The sequence below is a fragment of the Symsagittifera roscoffensis genome, chromosome 3 (assembly GCF_963678635.1).
Source record: "Symsagittifera roscoffensis chromosome 3, txSymRosc1.1, whole genome shotgun sequence".
NCBI lineage: Eukaryota > Metazoa > Xenacoelomorpha > Acoela > Convolutidae > Symsagittifera > Symsagittifera roscoffensis.
In genome coordinates, this window is record NC_087064.1 from 53,805,450 (window position 1) to 53,832,415 (window position 26,966).

General features: G+C 36.1%; 2 protein-coding genes across 2 annotated transcripts; both read left to right on the forward strand.

Moving 5' to 3' along the window:
• The first annotated feature begins 4,199 nt into the window (after window positions 1–4,199).
• LOC134841938 (putative divalent cation/proton antiporter TMEM165) lies at window positions 4,200–9,862 on the forward strand. Its single transcript, XM_063858035.1, has 3 exons — window positions 4,200–4,819; window positions 5,129–5,342; window positions 9,336–9,862. The coding sequence occupies exons 1-3, from the start codon at window positions 4,267–4,269 to the stop codon at window positions 9,553–9,555; spliced, it is 987 nt and encodes a 328-aa protein (XP_063714105.1). The 5' UTR covers window positions 4,200–4,266; the 3' UTR covers window positions 9,556–9,862.
• A 6,532-nt stretch (window positions 9,863–16,394) lies between these two features.
• On the forward strand, window positions 16,395–26,953 carry LOC134841756 (ras-related protein Rab-7a-like). The gene is made up of 5 exons (XM_063857795.1): window positions 16,395–16,427; window positions 16,966–17,131; window positions 19,015–19,196; window positions 19,660–19,773; window positions 26,223–26,953. The coding sequence occupies exons 1-5, from the start codon at window positions 16,395–16,397 to the stop codon at window positions 26,349–26,351; spliced, it is 624 nt and encodes a 207-aa protein (XP_063713865.1). The 3' UTR covers window positions 26,352–26,953.
• The last annotated feature ends 13 nt before the right edge of the window (window positions 26,954–26,966 follow it).

Consider the following 26,966-nt stretch of genomic DNA (forward strand, 5'->3'; position numbering starts at 1 on the left):
ACAACGGGCTATCCACGATGAATAAAGCCCCGAAAGCAGTGGACTTCAGCGCAAAGGCATGAAGAAAAAAAATAACAATAAAACATTGAGTTTCCATTTTTTACAGTCTGCCCTCATTTTGTTCAACTATTCTACAGCCCTTCGTGTAAGTTTTTTTATCGAGGATAAACTACCGAAAGCTTATCATCGAACAACAATTGATTTTAAATCAAAACTGGATAACTGAATATCAATTTTCTTTACTTCATACTTTTGTTTACTCTTGGCCCCAAAGGAAAAAACAGGTACAGACATTCTACCTTGCCAGGCGGACACACACTATGCCCCTACGTTACGTTACACTCATAATGCAGGAATTTTGCTCAAATTTTACAACTTAAATTACGATCCAGGTGCGGTCTTCTTCCTTTTTCAGCCAAACAAGGACTTCGTAGCCCTTCTGCCGGGATGTTTTGTCTTCTTTCGCCCACCCACACCAGACCTAATGTAGGCCTCAGCTTTGGCCTCCTCAAAGTGTGTCCGCCGGATCAACATGCAGGTCCACCCAGGATCACTCAAATAAGCATGGGCGGCACCTGCAGGCAAGTTCTTGACATCGCCAGGACTTTGCACGACACACTCGACACCATGTGGCAACCCTTCTTCTCTCAAGCGCTGACACCACCCCTGCAACAACGGGGCGGTGGAACGGTTGCACAGGTCACCCACTAACTGACCTATCCAGACATTGAACCAGATATTCCTGCCAGAAAACCACTGGCCAAGAGTCCAAAGAGGTGGCTCGCAATCCAAATGGAACGCGGTCCAGGCTGGGCGATTGTTGCAAAACACAACAAGGTCATGCAACAATTCCATTGGTGCCAAACCTGGACCAAACTCTTCCACGTAAACCTTGTCCAGCCAGGTATCGGGAGGATAGACCGACTCCAGTCGAACCGTCTGAAAAAATGTTCCGTCAAAAAAGACCCGACCACAGTCAAATTTCTCCTGCATCTGATCCCACGTCTGGGAAGCCAGTGCACAAATTTCGTCCGCTGCTAAGGAGAAGCGCAACATACTTCTCCTGGCCACAGCAGGCCGCGGCCAATCAGACTGTTTCGAGTCAACCTCCACTTCTGGAAGAAGACCCGATGACAGCTGTGAAACAAAATTGAAAATAAAATCAAACATTCAATCTGAAAAGGAAAAATGGTAAGCAATTTGCAAATGCAGAATATGACATCATTCCATGTACAAGAGAAAAGACAAAACTAAAAAACGTCAAATAAATTAACACAAATAATTTTTAACAGAACTACTATCTTATGTTTTTTTTTATCGCAATCTACTAAGTTCTCTTATTTCACCTTCACACTCTAATTTCTACAATGATGATACGTCTGTTTCAAATTCAATTCTTCTTCTATTTCTACTTGCTAAATAAAAACCCAAATCATCGCTACTACTGATGCTAAAAATATCATAACTCTAACTCCTACTCCACTTCCTTCTAATACTTCTTCTTCTATAATACACAAATTACTCTTCTCTGTACATGCTTTAAGGCTATCGTCATTAACTATACAGACTTATCCCTCGCAACTGTGACATTCGACAAGAATGGACGAAAGTGCAATTTCAAATTGGTAGCCGCTGACCTGGAGAATTGACAGTTTTAGCAGATTAGCGACGTTATTTGAATGATTAGACAAACTGTGGTCAGAAATTTCTGGTATTTTAAACTTTTAAAAAATTCGAATGATGACGTCATATTTCTGAGAAATGCTGAAACGGTCATTCTGGAGAAAAGAAAAACAACAACGACGATAGTTGCGATAGAAACAACGACGAGAAATAGAAAAATACAACTGGAAATTATCTGAGACCGCTCCGAGTTGTAACGATTGTGTCGGTACAATCGTTACAGAGCCATTCACGCCAACGGTGAAGTGTGTTGGGACAGTGTGTCCAGCCTTCCGGAAAGGAAATAAGAGCGTTATTTCCCCGGATTCAGGAATCCGGAGGGGTCTTGAGACTGAACTTAAACTGTTTCATACGAACTTTTAGCTTCCTGGTTATACCCTGAATTGAATTTAATTAATATCTGGATTCATTTTCTGATAATGAGAAGCTAGGAGCTGAGGGAAAGGGTTGATCCATCTTCGATGGAGATGATGATTTTTATCTACTGAACAAAAACAATAGTAATATAATAAATAGTAGTAGCCCTGTTTTTAGGAGTGACCTTGTGGTCTGGGGATACTGAGACCCAGCCATGAGCTCACTATTATTGCATATAATTAAGTTAATTTGAGTGTTCTGGTCGAAGCCGCAGAACAGTAACGTTTTTGTCGACCCGATGTTAGAAAGACTACCAAAAGAACTGGCTTTGGTAGAGACAGTGAAAAGCATGTAGAGCTTTGTTTAGACGCTGGCCAGTCTTTTCATAGCCTAGCTTTATTTTCCGTCGATATGTACTTCCGGGCGAATGTTACAAACAGAGAACACGCTCGCTTAACACAATCTTGCCTAACTACAATATTCTTTCTGAAAACTCTCATCTCAACTAACGTAATTTTTATATATAAAATTCTAAAACGTTGCTTGAAGAAAATAGTGGATCACACGAAAAAAAAAACGAGCCGGAAACCTTCTCAAAGTCAGGTAATGTGACGGCCAATAATCATCAAATCTTACAGAACATAAAAGCTATTTGTCCTTTTTAATTTTATAAATATTTGCCTACAAATATTCAAACTAGAAGTTTAATAAGGCTAAATTTTGACTTTATGTATAGCTCAGATAGGAGCTTAGAATAAAATCAGAGAAAACCAGATAGTAATTCAATAATCAGTTGAAACTCCTATTTTGAGGAAATCCTGAGTTACCACGCTTCGAAGACAAGATCGTCTTGGCCCTTGCAACCAAACACTTCTCAATGAAGACGAGGGTGCTTTCTTATAGCCTAATTAGTACAGTACACCGCCACACTTGCTTGAATAGACTGAACTTGATAGTTCAAAAGGTACAACACTAACTATTAACTCTAATGAACGAAGTTTTGACTAAGAAACTTGCAGACAAATTTATTAAAAAATTTTTATTTAATTTTAAAGGTTGAAAGTATTTTAATCTAAACAGTAATTTTAGAAGTCTACTGGGATTAGCTAATTTTTAACATGATGGTTTAGAACCAAAATTTGTTTGATTTATTGTAAAAAAAAAAACATTTGTAATTTGATGTTTTATCGTCATTTAGATTAGTTTAAGGTTAGAGTCCTGACGATGCTTATAGTTGCGACAACGTTTGAAATTTACTTTTTATCAAAAATATCTTAACTAACTATAAAGCACCTGGTCATAGCATCTTGAACTGTATTTCCGATCGTTCTATCTTTTTCTGTCTCGACACTCTCTATCTTCTGTTCTGACCAGCGAAAACGTTGATTTGATTTTCCTGGTACTCAGTGTTGCAAAAATTAAAAATGTCACGTTTCTTGCTTTTAAAAATAAGGATGTCAGTCCAAACTGACCCTTCCTATTTCGTCCATTCCTTCATATAGGAACATTAATAATTAGAATCGCTGTTTCGTACGATCGAACTCCTTCATTTAAAAAATTGTTCTGTCGAACTATTTGTTGGCGGCATTCTGGTCGAATTGCGCAATGAAAATCAAACCCCGTATTTGTGCCAAACGTTTCAAGTGCAGAAGAACTAAAGATCGAGTGTGTGGTCCCTGTTAATGTCTAGCTTTTGTTTAACACTAATGAACGTAGTGAGTCCTGTTAAATAGGTCTTGCTGATTGTTTTTTGGTTTTTTTCAGGTTAAAGTCTTATAATTTGTTAATGCTCAATATTGATTTTTCGCTGTTTGACTTGTGATTTTTGAAGTTCAGGGCATTTCCATTGTTATAAGGAAGGCAAACTCCACTATCGAACAGCAAAAGTGTTAAGGTCACCTAAAACCTGATCTAGTTTTGAGAATGATTCTTAATTTGTCCATCATAAGTTCTTACAATTTCAAAGAACTTTAAGGGCATTCAAAAGTTGAAGAGGTTTGAAAAAACAAGTCGGTTTTCATTTTTCAGTTTGCTTGAGTTCATTACTCTTTTCCAGCTGTCAGCTTACCGTAATAATTGTAATCCATATATAAACCTTGTCATTCAAAATGTACTCTCTTTAAAATCGAGTATGTGTTCTGTAAGTTTTTTCCAGGTATTGCATTCTTTCAGGTATATGAATAATGATAGGTCGTCTGTAAAAGCGGTTCTGTTGCCCTTAACTCAATGAAGATGTTGAACCAAGGATACTGGGCGGTGTGTCTTACAACATACTGTCTCTTCCATGTGGCTTGTTCAGATGACCCATTGTCGGACAAATCAAAAAATGATAAGATCTCTAATGTTATTCAGTCTGAATTGAGAGACAATAAGTTAATTCTTCCCAATGATGGCTCAATTGAAAAATCGGATAACCCACCACAAGATTTTGACTTCCGGTCTCTTGGTCTTTCAGAAGGACTTTCAAAATATTTGAACAACATGTATTCCTCAAGCTATTTCTTACATGGGTTCATCGCTTCATTAGCTGTTATAATTGTCTCGGAATTGGGAGACAAAACGTTTTTCATCGCAGCAATCATGGCTATGAGGCATTCTCGGCTTACTGTACTTTCCGGAGCTCTGTCAGCGCTGGCTGTGATGACAGTATTGGCGTCATTGGTCGGTCACATTCTCAGTATGATACCCCGGGTGATAACATATTATGCTTCCAGTATTTTGTTTCTCATTTTCGGAATAAGGATGTTCATGGAAGCAAGGAAAATGTCTGACAGCGAAGGTGATTTTGTTTTATATGACATTAGCCTATAGGTTGAATTTGAAGACAAAAGATTAGTTTAGATTAAGTTTGGCAGAAGTGTTTCGAATAATCAATTTTTTGAGACTTATTTCGCAGGCTCTGAAATTAAATGGAATCTACCTGGATCTTCATGCAATTGACAAAGTACTGAAATTTTATCAAATCGATCTGGGTGGTGATTCTAATCTTTTACCCGCTTGCTGTTGAAATGTTTTCGTCATTGCTCTAAGAGCCAAATAGGTTAGAAATGTATGTAAATCCTCTGATAAAATTGTAAATGCTTCTTAGGAATGGAGGAAATGGAAGAAGTCCAACAGCAGTTGAAGAAAACCTCAGATTCAGAAGCTATCTCAGGTTTGGACCCAGAAAAGGGAGTATTCATTGGCACTGTTTCCAGTCACGGAGGGTTCATACCTTTCTTATGCTCGCTGCACCGGAGAGTGTTCTCGAAAGTATTTCTACAGGCGTTTACTCTGACCTTCCTGGCCGAGTGGGGCGACAGGTTAGAGAAATAAGCTTAAATATGTAATAATTTATTCAACAAATTCTTGGATACCGATTGAAGAGCTCGTGTATGCTGATTTGTTTAGGCATGGTTTGCTATCTGTAAATGTTGAAGCTTCAATCTGTTTCAGCAGAGCTGGGCGCAGCTCATATGTTAGGCGTATCATGGATTAGCATTTAGTAATAATTGAAAGCTTAAGGATGCTCAACTAGTAACGTTTGCGTGCCTATACACTTTTTTCGAATGTGTATTGTATAACTTTTCCCACCATATTTTATTTCTTGAAAAACAATCTTTCGGTTTTAATCCGTTGTTTTTGAGAGAAATATACGTAGTCAATACTCTTATATAGGTCTTGGTGATTTTTTTCTGAGCTCATTTTTGATTTTTCGGTAATTAAAGTTTGATATTCATGTTCAATTCATTTTCTTTGTTAAAAGGAAGGCAAAATCCACTAGCGAAGTGTAAAAGTCATGAAAAACGCGATCGACTTCTAGTTTTGTCACATCCCTAAATTTCCTTTCTGGTTATGAATCATTGTTGACGATGACAACGCTTATGTGGTCCATTTCTTTCGACTCGAATTTACTAAGAGACGACAACGAAAGAGAACATAGGACGACTTGCTGATTTCCAAGCACAACTTTTCGAAAGCGTCTTTACTTTGGCTGAAGATCTGGACACAAATATTTTCATGGTTACAAATGAATTATCTTCAATTAAACAAGTACAGAAAGAAATGTTAAAAGTTCAAAACAGGAACTAGAAAGTTATACTGGAACACTTTGCCGTCTTCAAGCATAACTTTCATATTCTTCGAGATTGCGATCAGTTACTGTACACAAGACAACAAGTCAACTTCAATTATGGTACAGTCTCCTCGCTGCTTGCGAAATGATTGCTGCGTGAAATCGTACAGAACCACTTCACACATACAGGCTTAACATGATGAACGCCATACCTTCTCTGTTCAATAGGTTTTTACCATGTCACTGGTACCCAGGCAATCTCTGACAGCAATTGTGGAAGCAGTATCTGCTAAACAAAGCCACGCCCGTGATCGACTTTCCCTTGCGATTCCAATGGATGAAATACTATCATATTATGAAGCACAACTTCTGACGGACGTCGTCACTATCAAAGAAGGCTTGCTAATGAAGACTGCCATACCGCTAGCCCCAAGGCAATTTTCTTTTACTGTGTTCCATGCAATAGCTGTCCCAATGCCTCAACATAAAAAGGATCGAGCTATAAAATGGAGAACTGAAGCTCCATACTTGGCCATTTCGAAGGACCTTATGGAAACCGCTGTGTTAACAGAATATGACATGAAACACTGCCTTGGTTCATCACGAGACCAAATTTGCCATGAAATGATAGCGATAGAAGTTGGCCACGGATCATGCTTCCCTGCGCTTTCTTTATTCTTTAAGGGAAATCTGAACGCCTTAAAAGTGTGTGCAAAGGAACAACTGCAACTAACGGTTACTGAAAAGCCAGAAAACCTTGGCTACGGAGTCTGGCTCATAACATCGGGTGCAGCGGCATATATTCTGTTTGAATGATATATTGAATCACGACTTCCAGTGGCATTGTAAAGTTCTCTGGATGCAATATCTGCATAATAACCCTGAAATGTGGGAAACAACTTGTCGGACCACATATTTAAATTAGATCAGACATGCCTACATGTGAGAAGCTACCAGCAATCAAAACCAATGTCAAGCTACCTGACCCAGTTTCAAATTTGCTAAGTGAATTGCCCGAAATTGAAGAAAGGACATACTTCGACACCAAAACATATGCTGGGATACAACTATTCAAGGAGGTACGAGAACAACTTCAAGACTCAACCTCGATACAACATGTTTACCAGTTGAAGAACTTAGCCCAATGCTAGCAGTAAATATGAAACGACTCAGACCCTTTTTGGCACGAGTCTTTGATGATCGGCTAACGTTGACGAACACACTAATCATTAGTGTAGTTTCCTTCAGCGGATCAATGTTGCTCCACGCACTATATGTGGATCTACCACAAATGCAAAAAGGATATAATAGAACCCATTTCCTTTTTGACACCTCTATTAGCACAAGAGACAATTCTTGACTCAGCGGAACCCTCAGCCCCATTTCAAACATTGAACGACGTGAAAGAAAACGCGAATCGAACCAAACTGGAAATGACAATGGAACTAAACAAGGTGAGAGCTCATGCCTTCACCGCGCAGGCATCATGCATCAACTGTGATGCTTTGAAGTCTCAACCCGGACTTCATTCAATGAATGAAAATATAGTGCCGCTGAAAGAACATTAGGACGTTTAATACATCTTAAATAAAAATTACTTTCAGCAACCTTTGAATTTTGTTAGGAAGGTCATTTTTATAACCTTCCTAACAAAACACTAAAAATCAAAAAATGAAGATGAATTAATCAATGTGCAGTTTATTTGTAAACATATATAAGCTGACCAATGGACTGTGTGTGGAACTAGAGAACATAAAAACTGTAATCATATATTTTTACAAGAAAGCAGAGAGCAGACAATTTTCGAACCCGTAGCAACTTATTCCTAAATTTCATAACTCATTTATGGTTATGAATCTTTGTTGACAATGACAACGCCTACGTGGCCCATTTATTTCGACTCGATTTTACTAAGAGACGACAAAGAAAGAGTAATAGAGGACGAGCAAATACGTTTTGAGGAAAACATTTGAGAAACTCAAACTGTAAGTTTTTTATTTGATATTAATTAAATATCTTCAGTGAAACTTTACTGGTAAGGTCCTACCTGCCTTTAGATTTTCAGAGATTAAACCCTTCCTGTTTCAACAAACAGAACAAGATCTCTTTGGACCATTTGCTTCGTAAATCACAGGAACATACAACAAACGCTACGGCGTTATCTTAACATGCCTAACAATACGAGCCGTAAATCTCGAGCTGTGCCAGGATCAATCAGTGGACTCCTTCATCAATGTCTTAAGAGTTTTCTGCGCCGTATAGGAACACCGGCGAAAATTGTTTCCGATAATGGCACAAATTGCACAGCATCCGGAAAAGAATTCAGCAGACACTTTGTCACCAACATTGCACGACATTTCTACGCTAGCCATCAGATTGACTGGACTTTCAATCCAGCCTATGATCCTCATTTTGGAGGTGTTTGGTAACAATTCATCCGATCAGTAAAATACTCGTTCTATGCCATGATTGGAAGACTCTAACACGATCCATTCAACACTGTTCTTGGTGAAGTTAAACACTTCATGAATGCAAGACCCATCAATACTTTTTCATCGCCTGATGATTTTCTCTCACTCCAAATCATTTTCTGCTGGGAAGAGTCCATGACAGCATGCCACCTCCGCAACTCCAAGAGCCCTTAACACTCGTCGACAATGGAAATTTGCCCAACAGCTCGCAACCCATAATTGGAAACGACTGATCAAGGAAATTATCGTATCGAATTTATAATTAGGAATCAGCCCTCTCCTTTTTTCTTAATTTATTTTGCAAATGTAAAATGAGGTCAATTTTTATAGGCCAATTTGAGAATTGACAATCACATTAGACAACTTCAACTTCAAAACTTCAGAAAGAAATTCAAAACATGAGCACAACACAGAAGTTTCCGAAAAGTCAAACTGAAATAACTAAGACGTGCAATTGATATAGAAACATTCAAAAATTCTAGATAGTGCAAAAGTCTAATTTAGAAAAGAATAGAGTGATCAATTTACACGTTCGTTTTCTACAGAAGGCTTCCATCTGATGCGTGTTGTCATTTTCATAAATGTTATGCAACTAATCAATTGACGCTAATTTCGAGGTTAGATTTTGGTGTCTATATTTGTGCATGTCTCAGAATCGATTTTCATCGTCATCATGTTTAAGTGTGTGTTATCACACGATTTGAAGCAGATATGACTCTTTCTAAGAGTATTCGGACTTCCTGTTTGAAAACCCTGATTTTTCTGTTTAGGTCTCAAGTAGCTACAGTCATACTAGCTGCCAGAGAACACGTTGGGGCAGTTATAATAGGAGGTACTTTGGGTCACGCTCTGTGCACTGGGCTAGCAGTGCTGGGTGGACGAATGATAGCACAGAGAATATCAGTCAAGGCTGTTACATATATCGGCTCAGTCGTCTTCATAATCTTCGGGGTTTCAGCTTTCTTTTTTGCCCCCGAAAAACAGAGCTGAGAACATGGAAGTCAGCACACGTACACACACCCCTTTATGCTTGCAACATGACATATTTTGAAATTAAAATGTTGCGTAATCATGACAGTGCTCAAATATTTTTCTCTTTAAATGTAATATTAGCTATTATTTTGTAGTATATTGATTGATGTTACTGATGAATTTTTATATTCTCGTATCCGGGTTGGAGTGTGTTGTCAGCTACATTTTATGTAAAGATGTAAAAATGCGTTTCAATGAAGTACTTTTTGCTTAAGCAATACTTCAATATTTCCCCCAAAATGTTAGAATTACCAGCTTCTTTTTTTGCCTGGGCCCAAGCTTGCGCAATTGATTGAGAACTGAGGTAGTTAATTTTATGTAGTGCGCGCGAAGTTAGACCAATAACTGATGTTATAGAAGTACCACCGAAGGTTTCGTCCGCATTTCTAGACATCCCTTTGTGACAACGACCTGCAGGGCTAGTTGTCTTGAAGACCACACTTGGAGTTGCAACTCTGCATCTGTATTCATGTGCAGTTTTTGAGCAAAGGTATTCGTAAAACAGTTTGAGACCGAAATTTCTGGTTGATTCTTCTGCGAATTTTCAGGCACGGAGAAAGTCGGCTTTTTATTTGGTGCGTTTTGGCTTTTTTTGTTTTTACTTTTTTTTCACGCAAAATCTCATACCACAAATAGTCAGTCGAATGGGCCAAGTGATAAATTATAAAGCTCGCTCAGTTTTGGGGTGATGAACCTTTCATTTTTTAGTTTCGAAAAACTGGTTTGAAATTTCTGGTGTTTAGTGTAATTTTGAGCGATTAAAGCGAGCGAGCAGGTTTCATTATAGAAAAATATTTAGTTTTGCCGTGAAAGTTTTATTTATTCGTACTCAATAGAAAACTAATTTTTTGGAGTAATGACCGTAGTCTTAAAAAAATTTCTATTTTTTGAAGGAAAAGTCAGGCTCAATTTTACTTTTTCACGGTTCGACTTTTTAAGTTCTCTTCATTTCCCAGCTAAACAAAAATTTTACAAATTAATCCAGTTTTCTTAAATTGGTTTACTTTTCTATCAAAAAAGTGTCAATTATAAATTGTTCTTGAAATTCAAAGAGCTTTGGGGCCGTCAAAAGTTGAATTTTTTTTTAAAAAAACAAGTCAGTTATTCTTCCGTTTACCTGCGCTCCTTGACTTTTTTCCAACTGCCTGTTGGCTATGTTTTTCGATTTTGTTCACGCTTATTTTTAATTGTTACGATTTGAATTGTGAGTTCTTTTTAAGTTCAGCGCATTTCCATTGTTAAAAGAAAAGCAAACTCCACTATCGAACTGCAAAAAATTAATGATCACCAAAAACGTGATCAGAAATAATAATTATCAGGTTTCCCAGCGAAATAACATCTTTTTCTTTTAGTCGTTTTCTCAAATTGGGTTAATTTTATTAAAAAGGTGTCAATCATAAATTATTTTATGAGCCTTAAGGCTATGGTTTTTCTTCGAATTTTCTCTGAAATTAAAAAAAAAACAAGTTTTTGTTTACTTGAATTCATTGACTCAATTGCGTTAATTGTATGTTGACTATGTTTTTAATTGTATCGTTATTTTTTCGAAAGTTGAGAAGTTTTGATTTTTTTTTCAAAAAACCAGCCAGTTTTTTTTCTATTGCTTTGCGTTCACTGCATTTTTCCAATCGTCAGTTAGCTTAGTTTGTTTTTCATAGACCCTTGATTTTGCTAATTCGAGCTTTTATTTAAATTTATTTTTGTTAGTTAAGAGCAGACTGGGTCGGGGACGTTCAACAGTGTCGAAAAGAAAAGTTTGCTGAAGACTGCAAAAGTGGACGAAAAAATTTGTTACTTGTGCGAAAAAATGAAAAAATACTTTCGAAAGCTTGAGTTATTGTTAATAACAGAATACAAAACTTTTTCTGATTTTTTTTGCATTTAGATTTCTAAGAACCATTAAATCGTTCTTTCTCATTAATTGCTCCCTCGTTCTTTTGTTTTTCCGCAGGTTTTGATGGTATGTCTCTAGAAATGAAAGTTAATGATAGCTTCGATGTTTTTGCGCCAAAAATTCGCATGAAATCGACCTAGTTAAAAAATTTTGCCTCAGTCTTAGAACTATTCGTGACAACTTTTTTTACTTCTCGGTACTGTTGTACAAAATAATTAATTTGGCGCTGTTTGACAAGTTCTGTTTTTCGGCTCTGTTGTACTGCCCCGAATGGGGCATGGAGGCGCTCATAGTTTGCATAAACTGTGTTACGGCGAGCAAGAGAAGATTGATTGAAGGAGAGTGACCGATTTCTACTAAGAGATGTTTTTGAATGTTCTGATTTTGTGCATGAGTAAAATTAGCAATAAATCACAGGGTCACAGATTTTGATAGGCAATTATGAATAAACAAAAAACCAAAACAAATTATGCATTACGTAGAAAATTATTAGCCGAATTTTTAATTACTATTCATTACAACAATTAATCTCGTTTTCGTTTGATTAACTGGTTAGCAATTTAGTGAGACAGTTTGCCTCAGTTCTCTTTGATTGTTGTCGTTAAGTTCAATGTTTAGAGCAGACATCAATGTTTAGAGCTTCGAAAGCTATTGATTGGGCACTTTTTCTCGATGTTTGATGCTGATTACTTTTGCGAGATCAAGTTTATTGTAATCTGCAACAAGACGTTTTCACGTAAACACTTTTTACAAATTTATAAGAACTTGAACTAGCTTTAGCGATCGTAGTGTAGTAGTACCACTATCCTTTTTTTCCAACCTAAGTCACAAATATTGATGCTACTTTTGGTGGGCACATCTACAACTTTCTGATAGAACGGAGTTCGAGTCCCGGCCGGGCCTTGCTTCTTTCAGGATGCATGCTATGCCCAAAGATTTTATGACAACTATTTGTTACGCCATTGTTACGCTGTTCGTTTTCGTATCAATTGATTTTACCGTTATATTGTAGGCATGAAGGCCACTCGGTAAATACTAGAAGTTGTTTGAATGCTTTTGGTTCTCTTTCTCGTCGTTTTCTAAATTGTGTTTTCATTTGTCCAAAATAATAGTTTTTGATTAATTTTCCTTCGACTTGGTTATTTCCGCCTCATTTTGTTTGCTAGCTTGGCATGCTATGCATAAGTTGTATCGGAAGCTAAGTCCAGCTCCACTTCGCCTCCGTGTAAAAAAGTGATAATGTTCCGTAAAAGGGAAAATTCTTAGCGACTTAGGTTTTTGTTCCGACTTTCGTAAAGAAGTAACGGAATATTTGTGCTCGGGGTGGGTTTTTTTTTCTTCAGACAAGTTTCGACTTTTAAACTAGCCGTTTTTGACGGAATTGTTTTACACCATTCGAAAGGTATTGTTGCCCTGAGCTTAAATTTGAAAAGATATTTCACCTGTGATCATTTTTCTCAAAGTTATGTGGTTTTAAAGATTGCCATTTGGGACATTAAAGGCGCGATATATTTCTGAGAAAGAAGTTGATTTGCCAAATTGATGTGTTAATGGGAGCGAAATCCATGTTTTTGTACTTAATATGGCGTGTGGGGGGATGATTTTCAAAAAATCTCAATTTAAAGTTTTTTATTTTTATATTTAATTTGTTTCATGTTACTACTGCTCAATAGACCTTAAAAAGCAGTGGGAACATTCAGGGCTTCGCCCTGATACGAGCAGTCTTGTCTCGTTTTGGTTTTCAGTAAAAAGAGAAATTTGTTCACACTCAAGTTTACATGTTAGTGGATTAAGTTTTGATTTCTTTTCAAGTTCACCGCTAATTAAATAGCTAAATGGAAGAAATCATACGCTCTCAACTAACAATTATGGAATTGATTTAAAAAACGAGCCAACTTTCTAAATTGGAATCTTCAGAGTTCCCAGTTAGATCAAAAACTTACCTACTGATCTAGTTTTCTCATTTGGTTTAGTTTTGACTAGCAAAAATAGTTTCAAAAGGTGCTTGATTTGAAAAATATTAGAGGTGATATGTGTATTCGAAAATTGATAAAATAAGAAAGTGAACTGTCTTCAATTTACTTATTCGCAGTTCACTTATCTCAAGAAATGACTGCTGTTAAATTTCGTTGGAGCGGTTGAATATCATCGTTTGAAATAAAGCATTGATTCGAAGCCGGCCAGCTCCTGTTTTTTCCAAGTTATTCAGCTTCAAAAAATTATCGGCTCTTAATTTGTCGGCTTAGTTGCCATCATTGTCTTTTCTTGTACAGCAAGCAGTTTTAGTTGTAATCGAAAGCGTTTTGATTCATTGGTAAAATTACCAACTCTGACATTGCATAATTTCTTTGTTTTTCATTACTTGAAAGCTGTATTCAGCCTAAATTGTTTCGGCTTATATTTTATCGGCTCAGAGAACTAATTTTGCGCATTTTGAAAGATATATCTTTATCATTTTGTGAGTTGCCGGAGGGGAAAGGGCGCATAAATAGAATTTCAGAACTGAACTTTTTTGTTTTCGTCTCATCGGGCGTTTACCCAAGTGTTGTCGACGTAGTTGCCGCTCGATAAATTGAAAAAAAAAACTTAGTTTAGCAGCTGCTAGTTTTAAACATTAATTGCATCATTTTAAAATGGTTTAATGCGCTGTTTATACGGTAAAATTTGTTTTAGTCATGACCCCATCCATCCTTGAATATGTTTGCTGCAGAAAGGTTTGATTTTTGTTTACGTAATTGTTTACAAATATATTAAGTGAAAAATCATTCTCGCAACACCGTGGTAGTATGAGCGAAATTGGTCGGCGTCAGCTTATAGATTTGCTTTAATGCGTGCAGGTTTGTATATTTCTATGTCATCACCATCATTGAACTCTTTGGTTTAAATAACGAAAACTTGATTAAACTAAATTGGCAATCGATTTTATTCATAAGGTCACAGAATGTGTCATTAGACGGGATTATAGTAAACAAAATCAAATCTTGTAAGTGTTTGGTAGAGTAAACGTAAGGCGGTTTGAATCGATCAAAGCTTTGTTTTGATGTGAGATTGCTTCATGGTTGGTTTTATATTTACTTAACTTCAGAATTTGATGTTGTTTAGAGTACCGAATAAAGCTAGTGGTCAAGTTGGTTTAATGTTTACCAATTATTTTGTGACATTTCATTTCTTTTTAGTTGCTTTCGACATCACCGTACTTTGTACTTGCTCCATTACACTTTGAAATCTTTTCTTGTGGAAAATTTGCCTTGTTGCAGTTTAAGTGTAACCAACCCTATCATACGTATTTTTCAAGTGTTATTTACGTTACCTTAAATTTTTTGATAAAGAAGGCTTTATAGTTGTATTAACTTTGATAACCTTTAGCTTTTGATGCATAGCAATTTGCCAGTGTCGGTGTGAGACGCTTCGATTTAAGGTCTGCATTAGGAGTTAATTTGCATTAATAATTCGACTAACTATTTTTGTTCCGACTTTCGAAGTAAGTGACGGAATATTTGTGCTTGAGGCGATTTTTTCTCCAGACAAATTTCGACTTCTTATATATTAGTTTTTGACGGTTTTTTTATACTTGCGAGTGCAAGTGTTTTGTAATCGGGAACTAGACTTTTTCCCCTGTAAACAAATTTTCTTATAAATTTGAAAGTTACTCTATTAGTGAACCTTGGCAACTTCGAGACTGCTTTTCACTTGGCCTCGATTTAACGCCGTCGGCTTTATACCTTAAGGTCTGGTTCGAGTCCCAGCCGGACCTTGTTTTTTTTCGGCATGTTCGAAATTGAAAAAAAAAATTCCGCAAAACATGTTTTGTCAGCTTAGTTGGGACTTTTTTTTGCTGCAAGCAGTTTTCATCGTAGATGCAAGTGTTTTTGATATACTTCTGAAATTTGTAAAATTAATAGCACTGGCGTAGTATATTTTCCTTTTTTTCGCTTTCAAGCTTTTTTCGGCCTAAATTGTTTCGAATTGTTTTATTGGTTTAGTTACCGTATTTTTTGTCTCTTTAGGGGCAAACAATGTTCGGTTTGTAAAAAGCAATTTTCAGGTAGTTTGTGCCGCAGTTTCAAAATTTTTAAATTAAATTGTTCAAATTTTTTTTTCGTTAACATATTCTTATGGCATTTCTTTGTTTTCGGCTCAATGGGCATCTACTCACTTGCTGCCGGCTAAGTGGCCGCTCGGTCATGTTTCAAAAGCTTATTTAATACTGGTATTGTTAGTCTGTTTTTCTGAATTTTTTTTCCTAAAAAAGTTTTTTTTATTTCCTTCTCATTTTTGATCGCTACAATATTGTATCGCAAGTGATGCGAAGCTCGGCTTTGGCTCTTTGTATTGTTATCCTGAGATAAAATCAAAAAGATATTTTACCTGTGATTTTTTTTGTAAAGTTACAGGGTTTTAAAGATTACCACCAATTTGCGATAAAAAACGCTCGATATATTTTGTGCTATTAACGCGTAAGCGGAGATTTAAGACGTCTTAGGAATCGTTCCAAATTGAATTGAGGCATTCTTTTTGGTCTATTCAATACTTTGCATGTTTTTTTAAAAAATTTTTATCGTTTCTTTTACAGCGAACGCTGCTCTATAGACCCAATAAGGCAGTCGGAACATTCGGGGCTTCGCCCTGCTACGAGCAGTCTTGTTATCCGTTTTTACACTAAAAAGTTTTAATTTCCGCTTCAGATTGGAATTGTCATTTTATTGTCCAACAAAGGGAGGCTAATTGAAAAAGTACCGTAAGGTTTGCTCATCTGTGCAAATTGCCGACGAAGTCAGTTAATCAGCAGAGCAGAAAAGGAAGTCCCGTGAACAAAGTGTGAAGCCCAATCTAATCTTCCATCCCATTGCAATCTTGACAAATACGACCTAATTTGTCTGCTATTGAATTTGCTCAACACAAAATGAGTGGAGCCAGGAAAAAAGTTCATTTAAAGGCTAGTGGTTTCTTAATTTCTTTTACTTAATCCTTTTTCTCTTTTAGAAGTGGTTAGTGGCAATAAGACAAGGTGTAGGAGTTCGGTTTTCAATCAACTTCGGTTCGGGCCAAGATCATGTAAATTACAGAAAATTATTCCCCTAATCCCGTTTTTTGTTTGCCATCTTTTTTCAGATTCGGTGACAGCATACAGTATTTTAATTGTGTAGAGATCCAAAATGGGCTTAAATGGCTTACTTCACAGAAATTATTTCAAAATAGCCGTAAATCTTGGTTTTTGTGGCAGCCTGAAAATTGAAAACGGTTATTGTTGTTTATAAAAAAGGTGGAACGGCTCGCTGCGCCGTCAAAAAACTTCTGCATAGCGACATGAGTGTAATAAAGCACACTCTTTTTTGGTGCATTCTCAGTGATTGCAACAGATTTTTTAATAAAGTTTTGGTGTTTTTTTACTAAAATTTTTGTGAGTAAAAGGTTGATGACGGTATTTTTCGGAAAGCTGTTCAGCTGGGTTTTTTAATGGTATTGAGTTTTAGGTGATCATCCTGGGCGACAGTGGAGTGGGTAAGACTTCGCTGATGAACCAGTACGTGAACAAGAAGTTCACAGCCCAGTACAAGGCCACCATCGGGGCTGACTTCCTTACCAAAGAGGTCATGATCGACGACAGACACGTCACCATGCAGATATGGGACACGGCAGGTGAGAGACATTTAAAAAAACTGTTTGTGTGACGATTCTCAACATGCGACAATACGTAACAATGGCAAGTAGCGTCTGCTTCCTTCGCTTGGCATAAGCTCTTATATAGGTCGTTTTTTCATTTTCTTAGAAGTATCAATTGCTCCAATAACAAAAGAAGTGCACTTATACTAAAATTGCACATATGAATGCCCTTATGTATATATGCTTTTTTTAGTTCAATTTCATAAGTGGAAATTAATTTTTAGATTTCTCTGCGGAATAAAACTTCTCCAAGTAATCTAGTTTTCTGAAATTGGGTTAGTTTAATCAAAAAAATGCCAATTACAAAGTGCTCTTGAGCTTGAAGGTCATTTTTTAAATTTGAAATTCGAAAGTTAGCTATGTTTTTTGTCAATGTTGAGGACTGAAAATTGGCATATATTTTTGCATCGCGAATGGTGCCAAATTGTGTCAAATTGTGTATATCAAATGCGCAGATGGTGTTCGAACCCTCAAGGTTCCTGGATACATTGATTGATGTAATTGTATTTTAAACAGTGTTTTTTTTGTGGAATATGAATTTGAAATATCATAAAATTTTTATTCTTTTGACGTTTACGTATCATTGAATGAGTGAAATCACTTCTGTAGGTCGTGTTTTTTCAGGAAAATTTATCGAAAATATTTACGACGCTCTCCAATGAGGCACACGACACTCTCCAGTGAGGAAGTGAATATACAGCAAAGATTGTGAATGTCATTAGTTTCGAAAGTAGATTTTAGTCGTTTACACCAGTGTATTAGTTAGTTTGAACCTACTTTTTTAAACACTAGCGAGCGTAGTGTGCTAGTATGAACCAACTTTTTTCATAACCTTTCTCGCAAATACAAGTGCTACTTTGGTGGCACTTTTGCTATAATCACGCTGTGCAGATCTGTAGCATTGGAAATTTCACAGCATCTGTTCTTTGCTTTATTTGTGGCAAGTGTTTGTCGAGCTTTAAGCGTCCGTGGCCCGAGTGGGTAGGACCTGAGACTGTTAATCTCGAGGTCGCTAATTTTAGGCTTATTTCCACTTGAGCCTCTTAATCTCGAAATTTACTTATTTAAGACTTATTTACAATTTTAGGAGTCGATGAACGTAGTTCAGACTCTGATATAGGTCGCGATGATTTTTTTTGTTTCTTTTTCAGGAAAAGTTTGTTCAGGCTGAAATTTGCATTTTTTGCATTTTCATTTTTTTAGTTCACTTCGTTTCTTTTGTTAAAAGGAAGGAAAACTGCACGATGGAACAGCGAAAGTGTAAAGGTATCGAAAAAGGTGATCGACTTCAAATTCGAAAATGGAATTTAATCAGATTTTCCAGCGAAACAAAATTTTTTATATTGATCCAGTTGTCTCGAATTGGGTCAGTTTGTCGGGAAAAGACCAATCATAAATTGTTCTAGAAGTTCTTAGTGCTTTAAAGGCATCAATTTTTTCTTTGAATTTCGAAAGTTGAGATTTTTTTTTAAAAAACAGTCTGGTATGTTTTTCTGTTTAATTGCGTTTAATGATTTCTTTTCCAACTGTTTGTTGGCTCTGTTTTCCCATTTCGCTTTATAACGCTGATTTATTGTCGTTTTCTGGCTAGTGTTTGCGAAGCGCTGCTTCGCTTCTGTGTAGATTTCCCTGCGGAACTAAGAAATTATCTCTTGACCAAGTTTTTTTCTAATTAAATTGAATCAAATTTCTTGAAATTGAAACAGCTTTCAGGTAAGAAATGTCGCTGTTTCCTTGAATTCATTGATCGTTTTTGAGCATTTTGTTGGCTAGGTTCATCATATCTTTGCTTTTGACTTGTACTTGTTATGTTAAGTTCATGCCTAACCTAACCTGCAGATAAAGTGTTATTTTGTTAGGCCAAGAGAGGTTCCAGTCATTGGGCGTGGCCTTCTACAGAGGAGCGGACTGTTGTGTGTTGGTGTATGACGTCACCAGCCAGCAGTCGTTTCGCAATCTGGAGTCGTGGAGGGACGAGTTCCTCATCCAAGCATCCCCCAGAAACCCAGAGGAGTTCCCATTCGTTCTACTCGGAAACAAGGTCAGCTACTCATGACTGAAAATCAAGTTTCACAGAATCTCTTTTCTTTTTCTCTGTCCTTCAAATTGTGATATTGTTCGTTTGTTTACGGTAAACTTTGTTTTGTTATAGGAGATTCATGTAAAGCATCCAATATTGAGCCTAATTTATCTAAAATTTGATTTTAATGTTTCAGTATTTGCACAAAATACTTCAAAAAAGAAAAATGTATAAAAGTATAGACTGATTTTGTATATCAATATTTGAGGATTTTTAACGCTTTGAGTTAATCTCCTTGACTACAAAAAGTGAAAAACCCACACCACTGAAAGTTTGTTTTGGAAATTCTTGTTTCAACTGATGTGACAATCGTTTTTTTTCGGAAAAAGTAAAATATCTGCGTATTTTCAACCACCGCGATGAGTTTGGCAAAAAATTGCGTTCGATGTTATTTTTTTCTACACTTCTTTAATTTGTTGTATAGGTTGACCTTGAGAATCGTGCGGTGGGAGTAAAGCGTGCGCAGCAGTGGTGTCAGAGCAAGAACAATATTCCCTACTTTGAAACGAGCGCCAAAGAGGGCATCAACGTCGAGCAGGTACACCACACTGAATCCTCTTTTTCAGCTTTCTCATTTAAGTTGTAATGCTTAAGTTGAGACGTCTTCTAGATTAAAACAGATATCAAATTTGAACCATTTTTCAATGCTGAGTCATAATATAACGGCAGTTAGAAATATTCTGGGTGTGAGGTCTCTTGGTTTTCATTGAATAGTTCTAATGTTATATTTACTTAACCGAGTTAAGAAGTTGAAAACAAAAGAACGTTGCTAAACATAGCAGGTTGCTGCTCACTAGTACAGATTGTTCCGAGCACTGTTCTTTTGCAAAGAACAAGAAAATAGAACAGTTTTAAAATAGGTTGAAGTTTTTAAAAGAATTTGTTGACCTGTCGGTTATATTAAAGCTGTAAATTTATAGTATCACCTGCGATAAGCAATGGTATTGCAATCGGGTACTAGACTTTTCCCCAATAAATAACTTCAAGAACAGGAGTCATCTCTTGGATCCTGGACTCATTCATCCGCTAAGCTTTTCTATTGCAACAGAGATATTTTGAGCATGTTAACATTTCAATTATACGGCCTATTCGAAATTTGTTTTTTTTATGTTATTTTTAATTTTACCAACGCGCTTTGTTTAAACTTCTTTTTTTTTCATTTTCCTCGGTTTAATAGGTTTCGGCATATTTTATATCGGCTGTGGCCCCATATTGCATCATTTGATCAGCGAAAATTTTTTTGTCTGCGTGTGTGTGCGTTTTGAGGGCGATGAGCTTCAACAATATTTCGTAGTTCTGAATTTTTTTTCCCGAATTTTTCAAAAAAATTTTTTTCGGCAGAAGGGTTTCTGCTCAGACATTGTTTTTTTCCGCGTGTTAAATTTTCCGATTGAAATTTTTACATTCTTTTGTACTATATTGTGGTTTCTAGAGTTGATCTAGTTTTTTCGACTCCTCTTTGTTTTTTTGGATTAATTTTTTCTTTCGACTTTTTTTGAAGTTTTTTCGAGCGTTGCATCGCAAGTGGTGCGAATCTCATCATCGCCTCTGCGTTGGATCCTTTTTTTTACATATGCGAAGCTAGCCCTAGTGTTTGTAGCAAAGTAATGTTGGAAATTTTGTTTTTTTTTAATCTCAAAACTACAGTGTCAAATCTGTGATAAAGGGATCAATCGAAAAATAATCTGTTAAATATCCTCTGCATCAGCAAAATGTGCTAGTTTTGGTACGGAATCAGCTAGGAACTTATGAATTGTTCGACCTATTGACCCATTTTTTGGACTTTTACCAAAAACGACTATACCACTTCTCAAACGAGAAAATCAATCGAGTTGAGAGGCTTTGATGATATCTTCTGCAAAAGCGTTTTCTCAGTGATTTTGACGGGGAATCACTAATGGACTTGGAATATGTTCAGTTTTTATCGTTGCAATACACGTTTTCAATCAATCTTCGCCTCTGATCTTTTTTTTTAAGTTTTACAAAGATTTTTTAAGCGACTGTGGGGCAGATGCGAGGAAAAGTTCGAGTTTCAATTCCAGCGTATTGAAAATTAGTTTTGTTTTTATTTGGTTGAACTTAGTGTTGGCAATGTAGTAGAAACTGTAGCTAATGTTGGTAAATTTTTAATTGATTGTGATGCAGATGTCAGAAATTGAGACTCCTAATCTCCAAGTCGGAAGTTTGTTGCCGGCACGTAGCAAAAAATGTTGAAGAATTTTTTCTTTAATTCACTTTATTCTTGGCTTTTAAGAGATTTTTTGCCGTTTGCTCGCTTGTGTTTGAGAAGTGCAGCTTCGCCTCTGTCTCAAAATGCTAAAATTTACACTTCTTGATCTTAATCAAAACTTCTTTTCTAAATGAAAACTTTAGTTCTACGCTAATTTAAGTAAATTTAGGCCAGTGTTTACATTTTTTATACTCCTGTGATAAGCAAGGGTTTTGCAATCTGGTACTAGACTTTCAATTTCCGTAAATAACTTCATTCACAGGACTCATCTCATTGAGCCTGAACTCAACCATTTTTTTTAATCGATCATCCGTAGCATCTGGCATAGAGGAAACACATCTGTTTAAGACGGCAAAGGCTTGTTTGAATCCGGTCCGGACCTGATTTTTTTTCTAACTTGAGTTTTCGGTCTTTTGCGGACTAGTTCCCGTAGCCAGATTTTTTCGAAGTTTCAGCTTTCTTCTAGTTTGCTGTAACACCCATGCTTTACGACAAAGCTCAGGAGTTCGATTTCAGCCGGGAGTTTTTTGCAAACTGAACATTTTCTACTAATTTAGATATTTGTCTGTCTGGTTATTATTGCCGGTTTAGTTCCCGCAAAAAGTTATTTTCTGAAAGTTCGGATTCTTTCTAGCATTCCGAAAGCTCCTTGTGAGAGTTCTAATGGTACAGGTAATTTTGTTTCGGACTTTTCGGGCTTTTTTCGATTAAAATCAATTTTTATGGTTTTTATTTCAATTTTGGGTTTTATTTTTCATGTAATTTTAATCGCAAACATTCATTTTTGTATCACAAGTGGTGCGAAGCTCAGCTTGGCCTCTGCGATCACAATTTTTTTTGTTCAGACCATTGAATATGGGGAAGATTTTTGTAATCGGGTGTGTTTTAGTTTCTTTTAAGAGTAGTGAACGTAGTGAGCACTCATATATAGGTCTTTCTGATTCTTTTTGTTTATCTTTCAGGAAAATCTAAAAATTCCTGTTTGATTAAAACAGGTATTATGAAAACGTATGGGATTGGGTTTTTTAATATTATTTATATGTTTTTTGAGACGCTTTGGAAAAATTTTTCACTTTTTTAAACACTTAGTTTTTCTCGAAAACTATTTAATGATTATTAGAAAAAAGTGAAACTAATGGAAAGTTCGCCCACTCCCCTGTATGTCTGTATAACCCGCTAAACCCTTTTTACCTTACCCCACTTTCTACAGTCGTCGAAAAAGTGTGTGGGGGGATATTTGACCCGAATTTTTGATTTTTTTAACTTTTTCTCGAAAACCACCCACCCAAATCTGAGCTTTTGGATTCAACGGATAGAAGAGGTTGTGGGTAGCTCAACTGCATAAACACTACGCCCAATTTTTTTTGAACAAAAAGTTATGGCCCTTGGAAAGTCGAATTTTCGATTTTTTGACCTGTTTTTAAATTTTTGACTTTTCTCAAAAACTGCCCTCCCAAATCTGTGATATTGATTTCTCTGTGAAGAACGGGTTGTAAGAAGCTCCCCTTCTTCAGCGGTTACGCCCAATTTTTTTGACAGAAAAAATAATGAACCTCGGAAAAGTCGATTTTTGACCTTTTTTGAAACTTTGACTTTTTTTCGAAAACTACCTGTCAAATCTGAGATTGTTGGTTTAAAGGATAGAATAAACTGTGGTTAGCTCCCCTGCATAAGCGGCTCAATTCTGTTTTTGAAGACTTATTAACGCGCAATCGAAAAAGTTCATAAAGGAAGAGGATTTTAAAATCATGATCAACAAAGTGAAAAATGGATTAGTCCGTTTTAAAATCCTTAGACACAGTTGATAGTGACTAATATGTTCCAAATTGACGTTTCAACCAATAAGTTTTTGAATAAACTATGCGGCTAATCGATAAATTTTATTTTACATCAGATCATCAAGTAGTATAATCTTTGTCCAGTTACATTGAAAAGAATATTTTCATACCACGTTTTTTTTCGGTCCGAAAAAACGGCTCAAAATAAATTCATATAATTTTTTTTAGCTTCGTACTTTTATAACAGTTTTGGCTGCGTATTGGACTAGACCCGCCCACCTTTCTGCTTCCATGTTTTTACAAAGTGTCTTGCTTGGGTGTTATTTTACCTCATCTTTTTTTGGTTGACTGAAAGTTTGCTCGCGTTGACCTACAAAAAGGTCAACATTTTTTTTTCTCGAAGAACCGCCCTCACCTTGAAACAATTCTACTATTCTACCGAGTTTTAAAAAAGTGAAACTAATGAAAAGTCCGCCCACTCCCCGGTATGCCTGTATAACCCTCTAATCCCTTTTTACCTTACCCCACTTCCTACAGTCGTCGAAAAAGTGTGTGGGGGGATTTTTGACCCAAATTGTTGAGTTTTTACCCTTTCGCGAAAACCACCCTCCCGATTCTGAGATGTTGGGTTCAACAGATAGAAGACGTTGTGGGAAGTTCAACTGCATAAACACTACGCCCAATTTTTTTAAACGAATAGTTATGGCCCTTGGAAAAGTCGATTTTTCGATTTTTTTTACCTGTTTTTGAAACTTTGACTTTTCTCGAAAACTACCCTCCCAAATCTGAGGTTTTAATTTCAATAAGTAGAACGGTTGTGGGAGTTTCGACTGCATAAGCGGTTATGCCTAATTTTTTTTACACAAAAAGTTTTGACCCTGGGAAAATTCGAATTTTAGACTGTGTTTTTTAAACTTTTGACTTTTCTCAAAAACTGCACACCAGAATCTGTGATATTGGTTTCTGTGAGAAGAACGCGTTGTAAGAAGCTCCCCTTTTTAAGCGGTTACGTCCAATTTTTTTTTTACAGAAAAAAAATGAACCTCGGAAAAGTCGAATTTTCGATTTTTTGACCTTTTTTGAAACTTTTTGACTTTTCTTAAAAACTATCCACACAAATCTGAGATTTTAGTTTCATTCAAAATTACGGGCTGTGAGAAGCTCCCCTGCATAATTGGTTACGCCCATCTTTTTTTTACAGAAAAAAATAATGAACCTGGGAAACATCGAATTTTCGATTTTTTGACCTTTTTTGAAACTTTGACTTTTCTCGAAAACTACCCTCCTCAATCTGAGGTTTTAGTTTCATTCAAAATTACGGGTTGTGAGAAGCTCCTCTGCATAATTGGTTACTCTCAATTTTTTTTTTACAGAAAAAAAAATGAACCTCGGAAAAGTCGAATTTTCGATTTTTTGACCTTTTTTGAAACTTTGACTTTTCTTAAAAACTATCCACACAAATCTGAGATTTTTGTTTCATTCAAAATAACGGGTTGTGAGAAGCTCCCCTGCATTATTGGTTACGCCCAATTTTTTTTTACCGAAAAAAATAATGAACCTGGGAAAAATCGAATTTTCGATTTTTGACCTTTTTTGAAACTTTGACTTTTCCTGAAAACTACCCTCTTAAATCTTGGTTTTGGTTTCAATAAGTAGAACGGGTTGTGGGAGTTTCGACTGCATAAGCGGTTATGCCTAATTTTTTTTACACAAAAAGTTTTGACCCTGGGAAAATTCGAAGTAAAGACTGTGTTTTTTAAACTTTTGACTTTTCTCAAAAACTGCACTCCAGAATCTGTGATATTGGTTTCTGTGTGAAGAACTTTCTAAACGGTTACGCTCAATTTGTTACACAAAAATTGATGACCCTCGAAATAGTAAAATTCTCGATTTTTTCTTACCGTTTTACGGTTTTGAAACTTTTTGACTTCTCCCAAAAACTACCCACCCAAATCTAATGAGCATCGTTTTAAGCATCTTTCAACCTAACAAGCTCTTGTTATCACTTCAAGTTTTCAGAAAACTAAAGTATTTGATGAAGTTTACTGATTTTGAAGTCATTATATTGGGATTTACTTTTCTTTGCTATAGGTCTGTTTTTTAAAATTACCCTTTTCCTTCCTCATCAATACATAAATTTCAAAAGTTATCAAACAGTGTTTCCAGCTTTAGCTGGCCTTTAGTTTGTTCACGCTTAATTTTGATTCTCGCGGTTTGACTTGTGATTTCTTTTCAAGTTCAGTGCATTTCTATTGTTAAAAGGAAAGCAAACTTCACTATCGAATAACAAAATTGTAAAGGTCACGAAAAACGTGATTGACTTCTAGTTTCGATAATGGAAATTAATATCAGATTTTCCTGCAAAATAAAGGTTAACCAATTGATCCAGTTTCGTCAAATTGGGTTAATTTTAACAAAGAAGCGTCCTTCTTAAATTTTTCTGCAATTTCAAAGAGCTTGGAGACCATCTATTTTTGCATCGAAATTCAAAAGTTGAAGATGTTTGAAAAAAACAAGTCGTTTTTTTTCAGTTTACTTGCGTTCATTACTCTCGTTGGCTATGTATTCTTTTATGTTTTACACCACAAATAATCATCGGAAGGTGACGAGTGATATATCATAATAAAGCCCTTTCAGTCGTGATGCGAACGATATTAAAATTTTTCTCATTCGTGGCCATTGTTTGGTGCCTAATAAGCTTCTGTGGCTGAATGGTCAGTGTGTGAAACTCTTAATCTCTAGGGCTCAGGAATCTCAGAGGTAGCCGAATTTTTACTAATTCGAGGCTAATTTCAAATTTTTTAGAGCTGCTTTATCGTGTTCTAGCAAGTGTTTGCGAAGCGAAGCGTCGTCTCTGTGTTAAAATTAGGTTTAGATGGTTTTTTGGAATGTTTTAATCCTCAGTTTTAAAAATTTTAATAATTTGAAAACGTTTTAACTAAAGGGTTTCGTATTAGTCAGAATGATTGGCATTTTCAGGCGTTCTGCACAATTGCAACCAACGCACTGGCCCAGGAGGCAGATGCAGGCAACTTCGGATCAGATTTTCCAGCCCAGATTGACCTCAAGACAGATCCACCTAGAGAAAAAGGAGGCTGCAGTTGCTAGATTTCCATCCCCTCCCCTCCCCCAATAGCACTAAACCACAGTTAGATCAGATGACACAACGAAAAATCATTGATAGACGAATGTGATAGAAAGGGTCAGACGTATTACGACGAAATAATGGAGAAAACTTGTTTTTATATGTCCAAATATTTAAATAAACTCTCCTACCCGTTTCTAGATGTAGTTAAAGCAACACCTGATGTACCAATTTTTACTATCCTAATTAATTGAATAATGAAATCAGACTATTACTGATGGTATGTATGGTTTTATTAAACTATTGCCCTATTTATCGAAAAATACAATTCCGTTCTGATCTAAATAGAAAAACATTTCCGAGCTGCTCAATTCTGTTTTTGAAGACTAATTACCGCGCAATCGGAAAAGTTTATAAAGGAAGAGGATTTTAAAATCATGATCAACAAAGTGAAAAATGGATTAGTCCGTTTTAAAATCTTTAGACACAGTTGATAGTGACTAATATGTACCAAAGTGACGTTTGAACTAATAAGTTTATGAATAAATTATGCGGCTATGCGATAAATTTAATTTTACATCAGATCATGTAGTATAATCTTTGTCCAGTTACATTGAAAAGAATATTTTCATACCACG

What these genes read in the sequence shown, in the direction of transcription:
- LOC134841938 (XM_063858035.1), top strand. Translation starts at nt 4,267, where the DNA reads ATGAAGATGTTGAACCAAGGATACTGGGCGGTGTGTCTTACAACATAC. An exon ending in GAAAATGTCTGACAGCGAAG is followed by an intron (nt 4,820 to 5,128) that starts GTGATTTTGTTT and finishes AATGCTTCTTAG; the next exon opens with GAATGGAGGAAATGGAAGAA. An exon ending in CTGGCCGAGTGGGGCGACAG is followed by an intron (nt 5,343 to 9,335) that starts GTTAGAGAAATA and finishes TTTTCTGTTTAG; the next exon opens with GTCTCAAGTAGCTACAGTCA.
- LOC134841756 (XM_063857795.1), top strand. Translation starts at nt 16,395, where the DNA reads ATGAGTGGAGCCAGGAAAAAAGTTCATTTAAAG. An exon ending in GGAAAAAAGTTCATTTAAAG is followed by an intron (nt 16,428 to 16,965) that starts GCTAGTGGTTTC and finishes ATTGAGTTTTAG; the next exon opens with GTGATCATCCTGGGCGACAG. An exon ending in TCGTTCTACTCGGAAACAAG is followed by an intron (nt 19,197 to 19,659) that starts GTCAGCTACTCA and finishes TTTGTTGTATAG; the next exon opens with GTTGACCTTGAGAATCGTGC.